Source organism: Neomonachus schauinslandi, chromosome 1 (assembly GCF_002201575.2).
Source record: "Neomonachus schauinslandi chromosome 1, ASM220157v2, whole genome shotgun sequence".
In the NCBI taxonomy this organism is placed as follows: domain Eukaryota; kingdom Metazoa; phylum Chordata; class Mammalia; order Carnivora; family Phocidae; genus Neomonachus; species Neomonachus schauinslandi.
In genome coordinates, this window is record NC_058403.1 from 65,490,204 (window position 1) to 65,511,364 (window position 21,161).

Sequence of the window (21,161 nt, forward strand, 5' to 3'; positions counted from 1 at the left end):
ATTTCTCCCACAGCACTGCAGTGTCAACTTTGTCATTAATGATGCCTTAGCATCTGTGTATGTCTTCTGAAGTCCATTTTGTTCCATTTGTTGCCTTACTGTTGTGTTGATTCCACTCTGTTATAATTACAATAGTTTTATAATAGGTCTTATATTGGGTAGTACAAGTCCTCTTGTTCTTCAAGACTGCCTTTGCTATTCTTGGCTTATTGCATCCCCATATGAATTTTAAAAATCAACTTGTCATTTTCTACACTCACAAAACCTGTTGGGATTTTGTATTGAAACAACAGGTTGATTTGGAATATTGACATTTTTACAATATGAAATTTCTAAATCATGAGCATGGTATGTTTCTTCATTTATTTAGATCGTCTTTAATTTCTTTCAATAATATTTTATAGTGTTTAACGTTGAGGTCTTGGACATCTTTTATTAGATTTATGCCTAGGTATTTTTATGCAATTATAGCTGGTATCACTTTTAAAATTCCCTTTTCTATTTGTTTTTGCGGATATCTAAGTACAATTTATATTTGTGTGCTGCTTCTTTTTTTTTTAAAGATTTTATTTATTTATTTGAGAGAGAGCACAAGCGGGTGGAGGGGCAGAGGGGGAGGGAGAAGCAGGCTCCCCACTGAGCAGGGAGGCCAGTGCGGGGCTCAATTCCACAAACCTGGGATCATGACCTGAGCCAAAGGCAGTTGCTTAACTGACTGAGCCACCCAGGCGCCCCTTGTGTGCTGATTCTATATTCATACACCTTGTTAAACATGTTTTCTTTTAATTTCTTATTTCTCTTCTCTCTGAGTATATTAGTATCTATCATTTTAGAGCTTCAGTCTCCTTTCTGAATATGTGTAAAATATCACCCTGCTGATATACTCACTGAAGCCATAAATATTTTTTACTCTTATCACTTATATTTTAGATTCTTCCACTTTCATTACCTCTTTTGTCTCCGAACAGTTTGTGCTCATTTCTATCCAGGAGTTGCTCTTCTCTTTTATTTCTTCCCTTTTATTCTTCTGTCTGATTTCAACTTAGCAAAAATGATAGGGTGTAAGAGACATCTTGATATATGATAGAAAGAGCTCTAGAGTAGGCCATGGGAGGCTAGAGTTCTAGTCCTTGCCTGTCCCTTCTGAGCTTTGAGCTCTCCTGTAATATATTCTGTAAGCTAGACTAGGAGAGGGATTTCAAATCAGTGTTTCCTAAATTCCTGTCATAAGAATCACTAGAGGTGCTTCTTAAAAACAGGTTCTTGCATCCCTACTTAAATCCATTGAATAAGTATTTTCAAGAAAAGGCCTGCAAATCTGTGTGTGTGTATATGTGTTTGTGTACATATGCATACATACATAGATACGTACATACATATTTATGTATATATATATGAATTGTTCTGGAATAAATATTATATATATGAATGAATAAAAATATATGTGAATGAATTACCCTACATCACTCTCAGCATCAGGGAATTTTAGTTTATATACGACAAGATTAAGATTCCTTCCATCTCTGATATTATTTGATTCTATGAAAGCTGCCATTATATTGCCATAATCAAAAGAAGAATTATATCTAAAAGAGTATCAGAGAACCAATGCCAATACTCTAAAGTTTGGTGTTTGGGGTACCTTTGAGTACAAATGAAGGTACATTGCATCTCAGGTGTATTGTATCTATAGGTGCTCTGCCAAGTCAAATGCTATTCTAGTGGTATAAGCCAGAGCAGGGGGAGGCGTTGATATAATTAGATCTTCAAGGCATCTCAAGGTTAACTTGACCAGTAAATCATGACTATTTATTTATTTTTCATTTAAAGTTATAACCACACTAAGTCAGAAGGAATAATACCTTTTGAAAGAAGAACTACAGCTTAATCATTAATGCCACAGTCAGAAATGAAGCTGGACTCTTCTTTGGTTAAAGATTGGTGGGAGAGAGAGGCGATGGGGAGTGAGAAGACATGGTCAAAGTCTGAGGTAAAGTTTGTTCTGGCCTTATTCATCAACAAGTTGCTCAAATAGGCAATTTAAGAATTTTTCCAGGCATAAATTTATACGTTCTCTCTCATAGTCTCAAATAAAATAATTAATTCTCCTGTTTTCTGATCTCCTTGTTGGTTTAACACTCATTTTCCTTATAGCTCTCTGGCCTTTCTTTTCCCTTTTATTTTCACTGACAACTGGAAAGGCATCACACTCTTTTGTTCTTCTTTTATTTACCCCATCAATTTACTGTATTAAATGCATCTATCATCATTATACCTGTTCTTGTTCCTCCTCTGATAAGGGCTAAATATTATATTCTGGAGACATTTGGGAGTTCAACTACTAAGTATTAAGGAAAATTATGTTTGCAATAGTACCTAGATAGTAACTAGTTCATGGGGCACCTGGGTGGCTCAGTTGGTTAAGGATCCAACTCTTGATTTTGACACAGGTCATGATCTCAGGGTCATGGGATCAAGCCCCGCATAGGGCTCCATGCTCAGCATGGAGTCTTCTTGAGATTCTCTCTCCATCTGCCCCTCCCCCCACTCATGAGCATGTGCGCACGCTCTCTCTCTTTGAAAATAAATAAAATATTTTTCTAAAAAAGAAACCAGTTCATAATTTTTGCTCAAATTAAATTTTATTTATTAATGAAATGATGGACTCATCTTGAAGTGATGAAAACACAAGGAATGAATTTAGCAAAGAAGAATGATTCCCAAATGTACATCACCAAAACTTTTCTCTCATTTTCTTTAGCTCCACCTCTTTAACTGTTTATAGGATATTTCTAGTTGAACTTTATCATGTTGAAAACCCAAATCAACATCTTTTTCTATCTTTGCAAATTCAATTTTGTGATGACTTTCTCTCTTCAATGCCTTTCAATTCCCCTATATTCCTACATTTCCATTTCCATACCCTCCATTCCTGAATAATGACCATAGGCAAATCTGATACAAATCTCCCATCGATCATGGCAGTTAAAAGTCCAGACCTGCTACTTGCTGGCCACATGACTTGGACAAATTACTCAACCTCTTAGGATATTAGTTCCTATAAAATGGGGATTGTGCTAAGAATTAGAATATAGATAGATAGATATGATATATATAATATATATGTAAAGCATATATATTATTGTTGGCCATAATAGGATGTTCAATAAATGGTAGCTCCTGTGACCCTGAAATCAGTTTTTTTTTCTGAAATCAGTTTTTAAATCTATACTTGAGGCATTGTATTCTTAGCTATTTTGTACTCTTTCGCGGTTCTCTAGCATTGTCTTGCCCCATCTTGTGATGTGTTACTCTTACTTCCTCATGCTCAACCTTTTACTTAATCATTATTTTGACTAGTCTCTGAGACCCAACCCTTTTTTTTCCTATAGCTTTGTGCTTTGCTTTGGGCGAGGCAGCTGCTAAAAGCTGACACACAGAGGGTTAAACCTAGTCCACTCCCAGTGCCCGGTTTTACAGTAGGCTGGCAGCTGTCCCAACTGCCTACTGAAGCCAAATGCTTGAAGAGAGTGAGAGTAAGGAACCAGCTATGAATCCTTTCCAGAAAAATGAGTCTAAGGAAACTCTTTTTTCACCTGTCTCCACTGAAGAGGTACGACCTCGACCCCTCAGCCTTCCAAAGAAGCCACCTCCGGTGAGTCCCCAAATTCCAATCTGCTTCTGACAGGAACAGAATTGCTCTTTGGGTTCTACTTCTTGGCCTCTGGAGTGTCAGGCTGAGCTGTATTAGGTTATCAAAAACTATTCTCACTTGGAGTTAGAATTAACCTGAAAACCAAATCTAAACAGAAGTTTCCTTTGCTTAGGAGAAGAAGCAGCAGGAAGAGGTAGTTAAGAGTTCTTCAGTTGGAATCCAGGACTTTGCTGTATCTCATTGTATATTCTGAGTTTCTCTGGCGTGAAAAAAGAAGCAATTTGAATATCCAGGGAAACTTGGCAAGCATTCTTGCCTGGAGAACTGTGTGTGATTGTTCTTTCTAAACCAATATAAAAACTCAACCCTTCTTTCCCCCCTGTATTCAGAATCTTATGCTGGACACCAAGGAGAGTTTTAGAATAGATCCAGTCTCTGTTACAATGTGTGCCAGTTTACCATGGGAGACAGGACAGAGAAACTAAGAATAATAATGTTTGTATGATATACTTGTTAAACACTTCCAAATTCATTATCTCATTAAATCTTTATATCAAAATCTTAAAAGTGGACAGGGTATAGGAATAATAGCCAATATTTACTGAGTTCTCACTATGGGCCAAGAGGTGGTAGTATTCTCATTTATTTGGAATAAGAGAAGTGAACATAAAGACAGGTGCAGTGGCATGGCCAGGGTCAGTAGGTTAACACAGCCAGTCCCAGTAGTACATAGCTAGTAAAGTGTGTTAACTAAACTCCAGGTTGCGTAATTCTCAAGCTGTGAGCTGGGAAGGTAAGAAGCCAGTTTATTGTGTCTTTCAAGTAAGTTAATATATTAACATATATTAATATTTAGGAGGGTTGTTCATGTCTATCCATATGGGTAAAAATGGAAACATTAATTTATTACTTTGTTTATTTAGCTAATTATATATCTTCTGGTCCTAAACATTTAAGTCTGCTTATAAAGATGCATATATTTCTTATGAAATAAGAGGCAATATAAATTTCATGATGAGATTTGACTGTCCCAAATACAAATATCTCCATCCCCCCTGATGTTAGTTGGGCTATCATAATAGGTAGGGATTTGAAATAAACATGACTTTCCTTATATACTGACTGATATGGTACATGTAATAGCATAGTTCTTTTAATGTCTAATAGGATTAACAAGAAAATGTTATAGAATGTCTTTCACAGGAAGAGTGGACATTTAATATTACAAGATTTAAGACCTCTCTGCCCAAGTTTAAGGTGATCAATCAGCTTACTTTTAGTTGGGCTCTGAGCCTGGCTCCAGCAGGCTCTGAATGGGAAGCCATCATACTGCCAGGATTCTTCCCAGCATGATGAACAGGGCAGGTGGGGACAAGAGAGGTTAGTTCGAACACTGTAGCTAAGGAGGTTATTGACCTCTCAATGTAATTGCTTGGGCATCAAGTGCTCCATAGTCTAATTCTTTGTTCTGTTCCTAGAAATAAGTATGTTTATTCTCCTGCTCAGAGCCCCAGGCTTTTCAGTTAGTAGTTGTAGGAAGATGAGCAGGTCCTGGTGTCTGGGATCAAGGAATGTCTGAGTACTTCCATGTTAAATGAATGAGGAGCAAAGTAATATTCAGAATAGCTTCTATCACTCCTAAGTCAGCAATGCAAGCACTTTCAGTGTGGTAATAGCTGTTTCCTGAAGAGTAGGAGCCATTGCTATGCATTACCTATCACAGTGATTTAAAATAAATACATTTTTCTGTTATAGGGCAAGCTACTGATTTAAATGGGGGGGGGCGGGCAGCTCATGCTTGAACCATTGTCTTTTTGTTTCATAGAAAATCTGTGGCTCCAACTATCCACTGAGCATTGCCTTCATTGTGGTGAATGAATTCTGTGAGCGCTTTTCCTATTACGGCATGAAAGGTAATTTTGTGTCCCAAGGACTCCCTTTTCTCCACTCATCCTCACCCCTTATTTGGAACAATGTGGTCTTCCTTATGCACTTATTTCCCTTATCCGCACTTTCTGCCTTCATCCACATTGGTCTTTTCCTTTGGCCAACCCTGCCAATAAATACCTCATGGGATTTCACCTAGTAACTCATACAAGCCAAGAATAGAAAAGCCTAACAGAAACCAGAACACAGTCTGTAAGAATAAGAGTGTGACAACTTCAATTTTCTTATCTGTTTCTCAGGCCTATGAACTATATTGTTGGGAGGGAGAAGGTAGGGATATTGGAAGCACCATATGATCTTTGCGATTGGCTTAAATGCTGCTATGTATGCACATGGGCTGAAGGGAGGAGTATTGCATTTGCCCACTAAGCAAAGTCTCACCCATTCCCACAGTTCCCATGGGTCCTGCTTCTACTGCCTGGCAGTCACCCCTCAGCCACTTCACTGATAGGAGTGTTGAAGGTCGAGATTACCTTCAAAGACCAGAGATGAAATGTACTTCTCCATAAATCACTTTAATGCATCTATCTTGTTTTGTTTCCCCTTCTCCACCTCAGCTGTGCTGACCCTGTATTTCCTGTATTTCCTGCACTGGAGCGAAGACACCTCCACATCTATATACCATGCCTTCAGCAGCCTCTGCTATTTCACTCCCATCCTGGGAGCAGCCATTGCTGACTCATGGCTGGGAAAATTCAAGTAAGGAAAATGGGAGGTCACATCCCCACATCACAGATTCATCATGCAGAGATTTTGCCACTTCTAGCCTCTTGCTTCCAAGCAAGAGTATACTTATGCCATCCATGACAAATAAGCATCTCTCTAAAACTGACAACACAGAAAGACTATTTCTCTTCATTATCAGTTTTTCCAATTTTTTACATCCTTTCCAGTCAGGAATTGTTATTTTTATTTTCCCTAAATCTAATTTTAATCTTCCATTCTGTAGTTTAAGACCAATTCTTGTTCCGATCTTAGAGACAATAAAGATTGCTACCCACCAGAAAATTTATAATTTTAGAGACCTCAATGTAGTTATTTCATATACTGTTCATCTCTTCTCTGGTTGAATCATCCTTTAGCATATTCTTATGAGTCCCTCTTCTCAGCTGTTTTACTGTTTCTTTTCTCTAATCTCTGTGGTTTCCTTCTTAAGAATCTAATACCTATTTTCATGAGTTAGACTGATGGTCTGTTCAGTTCCGTATCTTTTAAGTCTCTGAAAATAGCACCAAGAGACATTTATGGGGTAATGTTTTAGTTGTCTCCTATAACATTATCCTCACAGGTTAGATATGGATCTTGGCTATTCATCACCAAGTTATTTCCATAGTCTTGTCATCTATGGATTTATTTTAATTAGTATTTCTCAAAGTGCATTTTGTTGAAATTGGTTGATAGGATACAATGAGTGTAATATAGGAAGATAAAGTTCTCATGGTCAAATAAGTTTGGAAAATGCTAGGCTGGACAAAGTTAAAAAGATTTCTTTATTGCATGACTTCTTATAGCCTTTAACATGGTAATAAACACTGTACACTCTCCAAGAGAAGGTTATGGTATATAGTGATTGCCAAACTTATTTGAGCATGAAATATTGTTTCAGGATATTTTGTGGTTGTGGTGTTCCAGGGAATCCTCTTTAGTAAATATTGGTTTATATCTCACTTGATATATATATTTTTTTTTTCATTGTTCTAAAGTGGTTTTTTTAAATATTTTATTTATTTATTTGACAGATAGAGACATAGTGAGAGAGGGAACACAAGCAGGGGGAGTGGGAGAGGGAGAAGCAGGCTTCCCACTGAGCAGGGAGCCCAACATGGGGCTCAATCCCCGGACCCTGGGACCATGACCTGAGCCGAAGGCAGACACTTAACAACTGAGCCACCCAGGTGCCCCATTGTTCTAAAGTGTTTAATCAGCATTAAATATATAGCTACAACCATAGCATGGTAGTAAACACAGATTCTTGACTTGAGAGAAGGTTGGTGGGAAGGTGTCTAAGATTTATGTTTGCTACTTATGTAGTATTGGTCACCAAGTCCATCCAGATAGGAGGTTGGCATTATACGCAGAAAAGAAAGTATAAGCCATGGTCTTTATTCAATAAATAAATTTTTATAGAATAAGAGACTCTCATACATGACATAGTACATTCTTTTATTTTTAAAATGACTTTCTCCAAAATTGAAGCATGGATATGGCTTCTCGTGATGTCTATAAACATCTACTGAGAGGCTTAACTGCATGCTAGAACGCTATTTTTTATGTCAAGTTGCTTTTACAGAGAGCCAAACATTTTTAGTCATAGTCCCTAGTGTGGTGTTTATACCCTGTGACCCATGCCTATCAGTTCAGGCTTACAACCACTCTCTTAAATGTGTTTATTGCCAAATATGCTTTTGGATATCATCTCTACACTTCTATTTTCTCTTTCTCTGAGTAGATCTAGAGCATGTCCTTTCCATCTCCTATCCTTTTTGTCTCATCAGAGCTGACCTTCTTCATGCTAGGTCTCTTTCTCTGCCATCACTGCACATACTTCTCAGTTCCTGAGCTCTAATTAACAGTGGCTCTGGTAGTGAAATAAAACCTAAAACTTCTTCCTCTTTTCTACATTAACCTGTCTATAATAAAACTAAAGGAACACTAACACTGGTTAGACATAGAAATTCTAGACCTAACCCTAATACTAATTAATTAGAATGTCACTTTACTTATTTTTTTTCTTTTTGAGAGAGAGAGAGAGCAAGAGCGAGCATGTGAGCGGGGGGAGGGGTTGGGCAGAGGGAGAAGGAGAGAGAGAATCCCTAAGCAGGCTCCATGTTCAGCGTGGACCTAGCACAGGGATCGATCCCACAACTCTGAAATCACAACCTGAGCCAAAATCAAGAGTCAGACATTCAGCCGACCTGGCCACCCAGGCACTCCAAGAATGTCACTTAGGAATGTTCTTTGACCTCTCTCGATTTCACCTTCCTCATTTGCAGATGGAAGATCGGTCAAGTCTGTCCAGAAAAGTTCTGTTTCCTATGGTTAGGATTTCAGTGGCCTCCTTTCAAATGCAGAGTGTCCAAATCTATCTTGACTTCTTTCTCTTTCTGTTAAAGTTTCCTGCCATTAGCTTCCTCTCTTATATTTTTCATATCCTAGACTAATTCCCTGAGCCTTTCACCTAAAAGTTTGCTTGTTTTCTTTCTAAACCATTTATACTTTCCGCATCCATTTAGTCCAACAATCTGATATTGCTCTGATCTCCCTACGCAGACTCTATTACTCCAGCTCACACTCCTTTTGTTTTTTCTCTCTAATGATCTAGCAGAGATCATCTCTTTTGGGTTCATGATAGCTGGCCTTTTTCCAATCCCTTTTTATTCCCATTCTATTTATTCTTTTTATTCCAACAAAGAAAACTTTTCTTTAGAAGATGTTACAAGGCCTTTTGGGAAAGCCTGCCCCCTCCCTCTGATGTTAATTGCTTTGGGCAATTAATGCCCTGGATTAGTCACCCAACCTCTTATACCCTACTTGCCATTATAAACCCCCTAAGGTCCCTTCCCTGGACAGCCAACCTAGAGAGATTAGGCATTTAGGATGAAAAATCCACAACCTGAGATTGCTGGCATCTCCAGCCTCTCTCTGATACCTTCATTTCATTCTTTATATTCCAGCATATAACACTTTAAAATCACAGGTGTAAACCATATAATTTCCAAGGTTCCTTCTAGTACTAGCATTCTACTTATATATAAAGAGAATGCTGGTATAGTAATGCACATAAGAAATATATTGCATGTGTGGTAGTGTGCCATATTTCAGTGTGTAAATCTCTACATATGTTCTTCCTCAAATTCCTCACTGTTCTACTTCCTATTTGCCTTCAGATTTCTTGGGAAAAATAATACAAGAAATCCCAACCAACTGCATGATCTTTATCACTGGGCAGTCTATTCATAGTTCCTGACTCCTTTCTTACCCTTGGTAACTTGAACATGGGATAACTGTGGTGAGGATTACAATTAACCCAAGTGTTCAAGTGACCAGGCTGAAACTGACAGCCCTTTATCTTTCTGTATATCCCAGTGGTTGGGTTTAGAGAAAGTTCTTTGTGTTAGCCATCCCTTTTTCCTGTTTACCTGGAGTTTTTTCTTGACCCCTATTGATTTCTAGAGCCAAAGACATTCCTTGATAAAAACATCACAGGTCAAAGTATCCTGTTGTCCTGGTTCTCCTAGTTTAAAAAAACCACTTGCTGCAAATCCATCCTGTGGATGCTCTGTGTCTGTGTGGGGTGAGTGAGGGGAAAGGACAGGTCACATATGAGAAAGGAGCTTGAAGGGAACGCCCTTTACCCCTAACACCACAGGGTAAAGAGTTCATTCACCGTTACTATTTCTATGTACATTTCTCAGGAAGGTCTTTCCTCTTCCACCCCTTCCTCCTCCTACTCCATTTATCCTAGTACTGAGAACAGTATGAACTCTGAGGCTATTACTCAAGCCTCTCAATTCTGTTTATTTTTTTTAATTTTTATTTAAATTTTAGTTAGTTAACACACAGTGCAGTATTGGTTTCAGGAATAGAATTCAGTGATTCATCACTTACATACAACACCCAGTGCTCATCACAAAAAGTGCTCTCTTCAATACTCATCACCCATCTAGCCCATCCCTCACCCACCTCCCTCATCAACCCTCAGTTTGTTCTCTATCATTAAGAGTCTCTTATGGTTTGTTTTCCTCTCTCCTTTTCCCCCCTCCCATATGTTCATCTGTTTTATTTCTTAAATTCCACACATGAGTGAAATCATATGGTATTTGTCTTTCTTTGACTGACTTATTTCACTTAGTGTAATACACTCTAGCTCCATCCACATTGTTGCAAATGGCAAGATTTCATTCTTTTTGATGGCTGAGTAATAGTCCATTATATATACACACCACATCTTTTTCCATTCATCAGTTGATGGACATTTGGGCTCTCTCCATAATTTGGCTATTGTTGATAGTGCTGCTATAAACATCGGGATGCATGTACCCCTTTGAATCTGTACTTTTGTATCTTTTGGGTAAATACCTAGTAGTGCAATTGCTGGATCATAGGATAGTTCTATTTTTAAGTCTTTGAGGAATGTCCATACTGTTCTCCCGAGTGGCTGCACCAGTTTGCATTCCCACCAACAGTGTAAGAGGGTTCCCACATCCTTGCCAACACCTGTTGTTTCTTGTGTTGTTAATTTTAGCCATTCTGACAGGTGTGAGGTAGTATCTCATTGTGGTTTTGATTTGTATTTCCCTGATGATGAGTGATGATGAGTGATGTTGACCAGACACTCATTTCATGTGTCTGGATGTCTTCTTTGGAAAAGTATCTACTCATGTCTTCTGCCCATTTCTTAATTGTTTATAGACTGACTGATTTAACTCTCTCAACAGGACAATCATCTATCTCTCCTTGGTGTATGTGCTTGGCCATGTGGTCAAGTCCTTGGGTGCCTTACCAATAATAGGGGGACAAATGGTACACACGTGAGTAAAATCATGGAATAAATTAAACCACTGTTCTTCCATTAGACAGGTAAATGTCTCACACATTCGTTACAGGTGATTTTCTGTTTTCTTACCAGAGATGTCCCTTTATTTTCAACCTATTGTTTTATTACCAAAGTGGTTGGGGAAAAAAAGTATTTTATGACCAGTTGAACTCTTTCCTAATTTATCTGTCCTCATTTGTTTTTATTAAGTACTTGGAGACTTGTAGAATGCCTAGCTAGTATCTTTTTCATAAAAACTCATCATATGCTTGAAGATAATTATTAAAACCTCATGTCCCCCATATTTCCTCACCTATTCACCTACCCATGCATCTGTACTTTGCTAGGATTAAAAAATGTGCATAATATTTCCTTATAACACATTGTAGAAGTCCTGTTCAAAGCTTGGATTATTTCCATTTATGTGTAGTTCCATATATTCCAGTTACTCTGTTCCTCTTTACTTAAGCTATTGATGTTTATTGTGCCAGAAGCATTTGATACATTCTGATAGTTGATTCGGTAAGTAGAGAGGATTACAGTTGTTCAAGAAGTAGATCATTTATATTCATGTTTATAATGTGGCTACACATGTATTTATCCAATGAGTTAAGAATTTTAAATTTTAATAAATATTAGATGCCTCCTTTTCAGTGTCCCATCAAAAATTAGTGACAATTCTTCTTTTAATTACAATGAATTTTACCATTTTGTTCTGTGGTTAGTTAGGGTATGTGGGATAGGTGTTTGTAAGGTCCTTCTACTGGTGTATCCCTTAAATTAAGACAAGATTGAGAACCAGTGATTTAACTTTGGAGTTCCTTCAGTATCTGCTTCTATCTATTGCACACAAAGGGTAAATGGACCATCAGGGACAAAACCTTCCCAAGCAAAGTATACTTTCTGGCAGAGGCCAGAAAGTCATTAAGATTGTAAGTGTCCCTGAGTCTCTCTGAGGAGTGAAGGAAGATGGAAACGTGAAGAAATGTGAAGGGGGTCTTTGTCCTTGTGCACATTTTTCTCTCCTGTATATCTATATCCAATTTCTGCAGTTGTGTTTAGTATCAATATGGTTAGTATCCTTGCCTCTCCATTTCAGAGTCCTATCATTGGTTGGCCTGAGTCTAATAGCTTTGGGGACAGGAGGTATCAAGCCCTGCGTGGCAGCTTTTGGTGGAGACCAGTTTGAAGAAAAACATGTAAGAATCGTGTTATTTCTGTGATTTCAAGAATGTAGAGCAGGCATTAAAAATGTACCTGCCAGGTAGCTGTTTGCCAAGATTGAAGTAATCCACAGGTCAGGAGTTCTATTCAGTGCTGGGTACTGTCATTAATAGAGGGAAACATTGGAAGATGTTCAGAAGAAAGTGACCAGCGTGGTGAATGGCCTAAGACACATCTTATGAAGAAAGGTTGAAGGAATTGAAGAATTCAGCCTGTATAAGATAAGAATTAAAGAAAATATTATAGCTGTCAATAGATATTGGAAGGATGTCAGTAATTAAACCAGAACTAGGAGTGAAAGCTATAAGAAGTTTTTTGCTCAATGGAAGGAAAAACTTCAAATAGAGTTTGAAGTAGTGAGTTTACCCTCTCTTGAGGTATTTCAGAAGAAACTTGGTAGATACTTCGGGGATGGGAGATGATGAGCAGTGTAGAGATGATTTAAGCATCTCTGGCTGAGATCCTGTGAAAGGGAAAATGATTGTTCAGAATAAAACAGAATGAGATTTTATAGATGAACTTGTCTGGATGATCATTCCTCTTTCCTAAATACTTTCCACTATTAATGGGGGAGAGGGGACCCAGTATGAATAAGCTAAAAATGGGCCTGTATGAGGAAACTGTGACACATAGGCAAGGAAAAGAGTCTATTCTTTTTTTTTTTATTATGTTATGTTTATCACCATACATTACATCATTAGTTTTTGATGTAGTGTTCCATGATTCATTGTTTGTGTATAACACCCAGTGCTCCATTCAATACGTGCCCTCTTTAATACCCATCACCAGGCTAACCCATCCCCCCACCCCCACCCCCTCTAGAACCCTCAGTTTGTTTCTCAGAGTCCATAGTCTCTCATGGTTCGTCTCCCCCTCCAATTTCCCCCCCTTAATTTTTCCCTTCCTGCTCTCTTCTTTTTTTTTTAAACATATAAAGTATTATTTGTTCCAGGGGTACAGGTCTGTGATTCAACAGTCTTACACAATTCACAGCGCTCACCATAGCACATACCCTCCCCAATGTCTATCACCCAGCCACCCCATCGCTCCCACCCCCCACTACTCCAGCAACCCTCAGTTTGTTTCCTGAGATTAAGAATTCAGAAAGAGTCTATTCTTAAGTAGGCAACATTTCTGGTTTCCTCTCTTTTGCTCTCAGTTTTCTTTTTTGCCTGTCTTCACGTATTATTCCCTAATCTGTAGCTATTTCTCATGTTTCTGGTTTTTCTCTCTCTGTTCTTTCTCTGTGTCCTGCTTCTTGTGTTTCTCCTACCCTTCAGACCATCTGAATTATTATTTTATATTCTTTATCTGTCTGGGGTACCATAGATCATAATTGCTTGCTGACTTTGGAGAAATACCGACCTTTGGCAGCCTTTGGGATTCTATGCACAATGAACTGTACAAATAGGTGAGTGGAATAGGTTGAAAAGGGGACCAGAGGAGGAAGCAAACACACTGTGAATAGTAAATAAGGAAGGACAGATTATTCTATTGTGTCAGGAAAAGACCTGTGGTGCCAGAATGAGACATAATGAATAAAACATCAGCAACTTTATCTTGAAGTCGCTTCATTTGGTAACTGCTCCACAGACATTTCAGTAATAAGACAAACCCACCTCCAAGTTTCCACCAACAACTTCTAAGCTCATGGATTTCATTTTATACTCTTTGGTAGACTTCCTGTAAGCATTAGGTGAACTACCTTGCTTAATCAACAGTTTAATCCACTGTCCTGTGTTCTAGTGCTATTCCTAGCACACACTCCACAATATCTATTATTTAACTCAATCATTCACTTAATTAATTCAGTCAATAAACATGTGTTGAGTCTATAATATATGTCAGGTGCTATGCTAGGTAGTAGGGATTACAGAAATGAGTAAGATATGATTTCTGCTCTAAAGGAACTCTCAGCCTCCTGAAAGAAAGAGACATTTAATGCAAAGAAATTAATATTAAAATAGACATGTATAGGGCACAAGTGGCATAGTGTATAGGATGATCATTTTTGCCTAGGAGGGGTATAAGAGTGTTAAAGATGCTGGTACTGGGATTTGAAAGATGGGTAAATGTTTGGGTTATGTGTTAAAATATCTAACTTGATTTTCAGATAGCATGGCGGCAATATCTGAATCTGTTTCTGTGTATGTACCTCCAGCCTAGTCTGAACATAGGGTGGATTTGGAGCTGGGAGGCCCATTGCACTGATGATTTGTCCTGGTTTGGTTTTTTGTTTTGTTTTGTTTTGTTTTGTTTTCAGGCAGAGGAACGGACTAGATACTTCTCTGTCTTCTACCTCTCCATCAATGCAGGGAGCCTGATTTCTACATTTATCACACCCATGCTGAGAGGTTAGGATCTTTTCCGAGGGGACTTGTATAAGGTTTTCCTCTGGCCAGTCAAAAATCTTTTCAAGGCTTCCTGATGTCCATCCTCTCCTTTTACAAGGGTTTAATTAAAATCTTGATTTGTCTGACCCTAAAGAAGGATTATGGATTAGGTGATGGGAGGAAAGAGGATGGCTGTCTATGACCTTATAAACCTGAGCTTGCAGAATAGAGCCTCAAACATCAAAGACTCAAGATTCAGGGTTACTTTTTTTTTTTTTTTTTAGGAGATGTGCAGTGTTTTGGGGAAGACTGCTATGCATTGGCTTTTGGAGTTCCAGGATTACTTATGGTGATAGCTCTTGGTGAGTGCACTGGGACAGGGGAAATTAATAACCACTGATGCCTGCTGATGAGAAACATCATCTAAGCCATTTAATTCAATCCTCACACTAACCCTATTAGGTAAGTGTTATTGTAGGAATTTTCTCTAGACAGTGGAGATAAATTGACTGAATGAAGTCAGAAACGGAAGGAAGGAAGGGAAGGGAAGGAAAAGAAGAGAAAAGAAAAGCGAAAAGAAAAAAAAGAGAAAAGAAAACATACCCAAGGTTACACAACTAAGAACTTTCCTAGACAGCTTTTAAAAAGCTGATCCCTCTGCCCCATATGGGAGCAATTAAGTCAGTATCTCTGCAGGATGGGGCCTAGGTATCTATAATTTTTTAAATACCTAGGTGATTCTAATGTGTAGTCAAGGCTGAGATCCACTGCTCTACACTAAAATATGTAAGGAAGCAAAGAAGATAATTAATCCTTTCTCTCAAACTAGCTTATTTCATCTGAGAGTTATTTATCTGGTAATTGGAAAACATTTTTAATTCTTTTTTTTAAAGATTTTTAAAAATTTATTTATCTGTCAGAGAGAGAGAGAGAGAAAGAGCACAAGCAGGGAGAGCAGCAGGCAGAGGGAGAAGCAGGCTCCCTGCTGAGCAGGGATAGCCTGGAGTCTATCCCAGGACCCTAGGATCATGACCCAAGCCAAAGGCCGACACTTAACTGACTAAGCCACCCAGGTGTCCCTTAATTCTTTTAAAGTAGCTTCTAGGTTTAGCTGTTTCTGCCCTGCTCTTCAGTGCTCCCAAGGAGTTTTCTCTTAATCAAAGAGAATAAGGGGAGTTGGATAAGCAGGTGGAAACCAATGTAGCTTAGATCAAGTGCATTCTGTTTACCACTGACAACCCAGTAAAGGAAGAGGAAAGAGGTTGTGTGCGTTGTTTAGTTTACACAGTCTAAGGGGAAACTTGGACGTGATTGTTCCTAATCATTGACCTGGAAACCTGTTCTCATTCTGAACCTTTGGGTTCCACCCCCCCTGGAAGATATCCAGTCCAAACACATAAAGAGCTCAACAGAGGAAGAAAGAGCCCAGAGACTCAAAGTCCAGTCCTGATTATTTTCTATCAGGAGGGGGTTAATAGTAACAGTCAGATTCTAATTCCAATTCCAAGTTAGTTTATGTGTTATTCCAGGAAAGCTGTGATAATACATTCCCTGCTTCCTTCTTCCATTGAAGCCAAACATTTTCCCAAATATTGTCCTGGTTTTCTACTTATTAGTGCCGTGTCTCCTCTGGATCATGGCACAATAATATTAACATATTGTAGTAATTATGAAGATCAAAAGAGGTGCTGTAAGTGAAATGTTTTATAAACTATGAAATATTAAATAAGTGTTAGTTGCCATTATTAGTCAGCAGCTTCAGTTTTCTGTGTACCAATAAATAACAATTCTCTGGCCTTTCACAATAATTTAATTTAATTTAATTTCATCTATATTTTTCATTCATTGATTCAACACACATTTATTTAATGAACTTTCATGTGTCAAATCCTGTGCTAGCTATTGGGGTCACACTGGTGAATTAGAGAGCCACAGAGTTTATGCTTTCAAAAACTTACATAGTCCAGCAGGAAAAAGGCGACAGACACAGTAAAAAAGAATTTGTAATATAGTATGATCAGTGTCACAACTGGGGAAGTACAGAGAAAGCTATGGGAGCACACAGAGGAGATGTCTGACTAAAACACGAAGATCAGAAAAGGTTTGCCTAAAGAAGTGGTATCTAAGGTGAGACCTAAAGGATTAGCAGCAATTAATCCAAGAAGACAGGATATCTGTAAGATAAGAAAGTGAGACATAATAGTGACATATCTGAAGGCCTTAAGGGAATTCAGATTGCCCCAGGTATAAAGGAGAAAGATAAAGAGGAGAAACTGACAGAAATCATGTAATGAAGGACCTTTTAAGTCATTAAGGAATTAGAATTTTATCTGGAGTAGGGAGCTACAAAAGGATTCTGAATAGGAGTGATTGTTAGATTTTTATTTTTCATTGGTGTCTCTGACTATAACGTAGAGAAAGAATGGATTAAGGGTGAAGCAAAGATATTATTTATCTTGATTACTGAATTTTTGGCATTCTTTAAAATTTTTGTGCTCAGGGTGAGTGCCTCACTCAGCTCAGACTAGTCTCAGCCCTGGTAGAATTGACAAAACTTGATATGTGATTGGATATGTGAAGTGATGGAGAAAATAAGTCAACATTGAAGGTAGGGTTCTGACTTGAGCAACTAGGTAGATAGTGGGATCATCATCCTAATGAATTTAGTTTGGGACATGTTACATATTAGATGTCCTTGAAACATCTAATTGGAGTTATCGAACATTTATCTGGAAATACAGGTTTCGAGCTCAGAAGAAATGTTTGGGCTGTAGATAAAGATCTGGAGCTATTAGTGTATGGATAGCAATTAAGCCATGAAAATAGATGAAATAACTAAGAGATAATTAAGAGTAAAGTAAAAAGAGGGCTAGAATAGAACCCTGAGGAATACCAGCATTAAAAAGATAGGTAAAGAGGGGGGGACCTGGGTGGCTCAGTCAGTTAAGCATCCGACTCTTGATCTTAGCTCAGGTTTTGATCTCAGGGTCATAAGTTCAAGCCCCATGTTGGGTTCCACGCTGGACATGGAGCCTACCAAAAAGAAAAGATAGGCGAAGAGGAGAAGCCCACAAATGAGACTAAGAAGGAATGGCCAAATTGGTAGGAGTTCTAAGGGAATTGTTCAGAGTAACAAATGTTACTGAGTAGGAAAGTGAGATCAGGGAGAAAAATGTCCATTGAATAGAGCAACAAGAAAGTCACTGATGTGGTGAATGTCAGTTATGGTAGATTGGTGAAGATTCAAGACTGATTAGAATAGAGTAGGAAGTGAATAAGAGGTAAGAAAGGGAAAATGATGTGTATAGCTGAATGTGACATGGAGTCAAGAGAGGATGGTAGGCATGCTTGAATATTATTAGGAAGACTCCAGTAGAGAAAGAGGTTGATGGTGCAAGAAAAAGACAGTATAATCAGTATGAAAATGCACATGGCAGAATTACCTTTGTACAGAGGAGGAACATTACCTTCAACTAACTGGAGGGAGGAGAGGATAGGTGTGGATACAGGAGTTAATAGATTTGGTGGCAGGAAGTTGAGACAATTTCCACTCGAGGGCTTCTGTTTCCTTTGTGAAGTAGGGGGCAATATCCTCTACAGCAAGGAAGAACTAGTGGGGAAACTTAAGATTCCCACTCCTCTTCTTTAGTTAAGTGGCCTTTGACATTTAAGTGTGATCTTATCCAGTTTATCACCTGGCCTTCCTTTTATCACTTCCACTGTCCCCTCCACTATTGAGATTTCCAGATCATTCTTAATTTCAGGAGCAATCTATTTCCCCTCCAAAATCTTCCTCTTGTCTACATACCTTTTTTATCTGCCCACTTGTCTCCCAGGATTAGCACCCTTTCTCTTAACTATTTTTTTCTGTCAACAATAAGAAGGCTGTGGTAGGTAAAGGGTGCTATTTGGAGAAGCTTTGGAGAAACTGAGAGGATGAATAAAGAAATAGCGGTAAAGTGAGTATGAGAGGACTAGAGAATTTAGAAAGTTAAGGTAAGGAAAAGTAAGGAGATTCAGGCATTCTGGTGTGTAAAGGTACTGAAAAGTCCTACTGGTCACTGACAAAGACATCTTTGGTAGAAGACCTACTAGAGGGACAGCTTGCTGGAGTTGGGAAATCCATTAAGGAGGGAAGTACATCCGGGATTGTACCAAGATAGTCTTCCTGCTGATTTTAGTTAATAAACTTGAAAACAATAATATTTATTATTTCGTAATTCTAAAAATAATATCATCTAACGCTGGTAATTTGGAAAATAGAAAAATTAGAAAATAAAATTCACTTATAATTAGCTGTGGAGATGTGGTTAAAGAATATGAGGTAAGGAAAAGAGAATGAACTCAAGTACAATAATGGTACAGAACAGAATTTTTTGTAGGAATGATGAATAGTGGTTAGAGTGTAGAATACCTAATGGAAAATAATGAAACATAAAGTGGGAAGCAGTAGATTGAGGCGAGCTCCACAGGGCCACATCTTTTTTATCATTAGTCCCGGTAGTGTTTAGCACAGTGTTTAATGCAAGAATGAGTGAATGAGATGCTTTATGGTGGTTAAGAGCATAGATTTTTGAGTCAGACAGACCTCAGGTCAAAAATGCAATTTCTGGCATTTTCTAGCTGTGTAATCTGCACAAATTGCTTAATTTCTTTTATCTTCAATGTCCTCAACGCAGAGAGTAGTACATATTTTTTCAGGTGAAATCAGTTAATGTATATAAAATGCTTAACACTTTACATATAATAATAAACCTTCAAAGATGGTTAATGATAATAATAATCATCAGGATAATATGAATTTGGGAAGGCCTTTCATGCCAGGAGTTTGGGCTTTTTAGGTAGGTCCTGGAAAGAAGGTTTTAATTTGGCATCAGATAAGAGAAGGAAGATAACAGGGATTGAGAAACTAGTTGCTAGACATTTTAATAATCCAGGGCAGAGGTCATGAGGTCCTAAACACGAATTATAGTAATAGTAAAGCAAAAGAAAGGCAGATGGGAACTACATTGAAGAAAGTCTCAATGAAAAGTTGGTAAAATATCAGATGTAAAGGTGGGGAAAGAAGAGAGTTCCATTTCTGTGATAGAGGAAAGTCTCAACGGATTACTTCCCTAACAACTGACCATTTTATTCTTCTCTTGGCTCCCATAATTTGTGTAATTCCAAAAGTCAGGAAGCTTAAATCAGTCCCCTCCCTTTAAAAGATTTGCCAGTCACTCCTACACTTCAGCAGCCTGTCCTTAGCACTGACATACTGAATGTGCTGAAGGAGAAGCTAAGAACCTTGTTTTTGTATCACCTGCAGTTGTGTTTGCAATGGGAGGCAAAATATACAGAAAACCACCTCCTGAAGGAAACATAGTGACTCAAGTTGCCAAATGTATCTGGGTAAGTCTGAATTATTTACCTGCCTTTTTCAATCAATGGGAAAGAGATGCTATGCTGAGCTTAGAGGCCTTCAAACATGGGTATTCATTTTTCCCAATGACCGCTGTTCTACCTCTGTACCTTTTGGCAAACTGAGATTAATCCATCTTCCTCTGTGCCTCTACTCAACCATTAAGTAAAATAATAATAATAATAATAATAATGTAACCATTTTTTTAAATTGGCAGAAATCTTCTGAAATGTGTATATGTTATATATGTTGCCAATAGGATGTAGGGATAGATAAAATTATATCTGAAATATTCTGAAATTCAATGTCTGATGAAATCAAAGGGTTGGAGTAAGTCAAAGTATGTGTGTCTGAGGGAAGGGATAATGAATTAGAATGGTTTCTTTTTGTCTCTCCTCTGATATTTATGCTCTGCCCTAGTTTGCTATTTCCAACCGTTTCAACAACCGCTCTGGGGACATTCCAAAGCGACAACACTGGCTGGATTGGGCAGCTGAGAAATACCCTGTAAGTTGGAACTGCAGAAATATCTTATACCTCCATGGAAATTTTCCTAAGTCCAAAGTGATTCCCTCTTGCTGCATTTGACTCTTCTCTTACTGTTCTGGCACATTTCTGCTCTAAGCAAGAAAACCAAGTTTAGCAATTCAGCCTATTCCTTCTTCCCCTTTCTTGCAGAAGCAGCTCATTATGGATGTGAAGGCACTGACCAGGGTACTATTCCTTTATATCCCATTGCCCATGTTCTGGGCTCTTTTGGATCAGCAGGTAAGAACAGTTATTTTGAAGCCTACCCCTTCTTCCAACCCCTTTCCTCTCACAGGAAAGAGATTTCTCATAATCGCGTCTGTCTGCCCTAGGGCTCACGATGGACTTTGCAAGCCACCAGGATGAATGGGAATTTGGTGAGAAAAGATTTTCCAGAGAAATCTATTCTTTTATTCATAATAAATAAATTTCCTTTTTTAAGGAAAAACGATTTGTGTTTTTTGCCTGAAAACTGACTTAAGATCAGAAGAGAGGTGTCTTTAACATGAAGGTACTGAGTAGGCAAAATTTTAAAAA

General features: G+C 38.2%; 1 protein-coding gene across 2 annotated transcripts in view; it reads left to right on the forward strand.

Moving 5' to 3' along the window:
- Positions 1-3,381: 3,381 nt before the first annotated feature.
- SLC15A2 (solute carrier family 15 member 2) overlaps positions 3,382-21,161 on the forward strand; it is a 37,451-nt gene continuing 19,671 nt past the window's right edge. The window contains exons 1-11 of one of the 2 annotated variants that reach the window (XM_021692460.1): positions 3,382-3,655; positions 5,481-5,568; positions 6,160-6,301; positions 11,041-11,133; positions 12,238-12,337; positions 14,626-14,716; positions 14,980-15,057; positions 20,004-20,086; positions 20,517-20,603; positions 20,775-20,864; positions 20,957-21,001. In XM_021692460.1, the coding sequence (XP_021548135.1) occupies positions 3,518-3,655; positions 5,481-5,568; positions 6,160-6,301; positions 11,041-11,133; positions 12,238-12,337; positions 14,626-14,716; positions 14,980-15,057; positions 20,004-20,086; positions 20,517-20,603; positions 20,775-20,864; positions 20,957-21,001 (1,035 nt within the window). In that variant the 5' untranslated portion in view covers positions 3,382-3,517. The remainder of the gene's footprint in view (positions 3,656-5,480; positions 5,569-6,159; positions 6,302-11,040; positions 11,134-12,237; positions 12,338-14,625; positions 14,717-14,979; positions 15,058-20,003; positions 20,087-20,516; positions 20,604-20,774; positions 20,865-20,956; positions 21,002-21,161) is intronic. The other variant, XM_021692462.1, reaches the window with a different exon arrangement.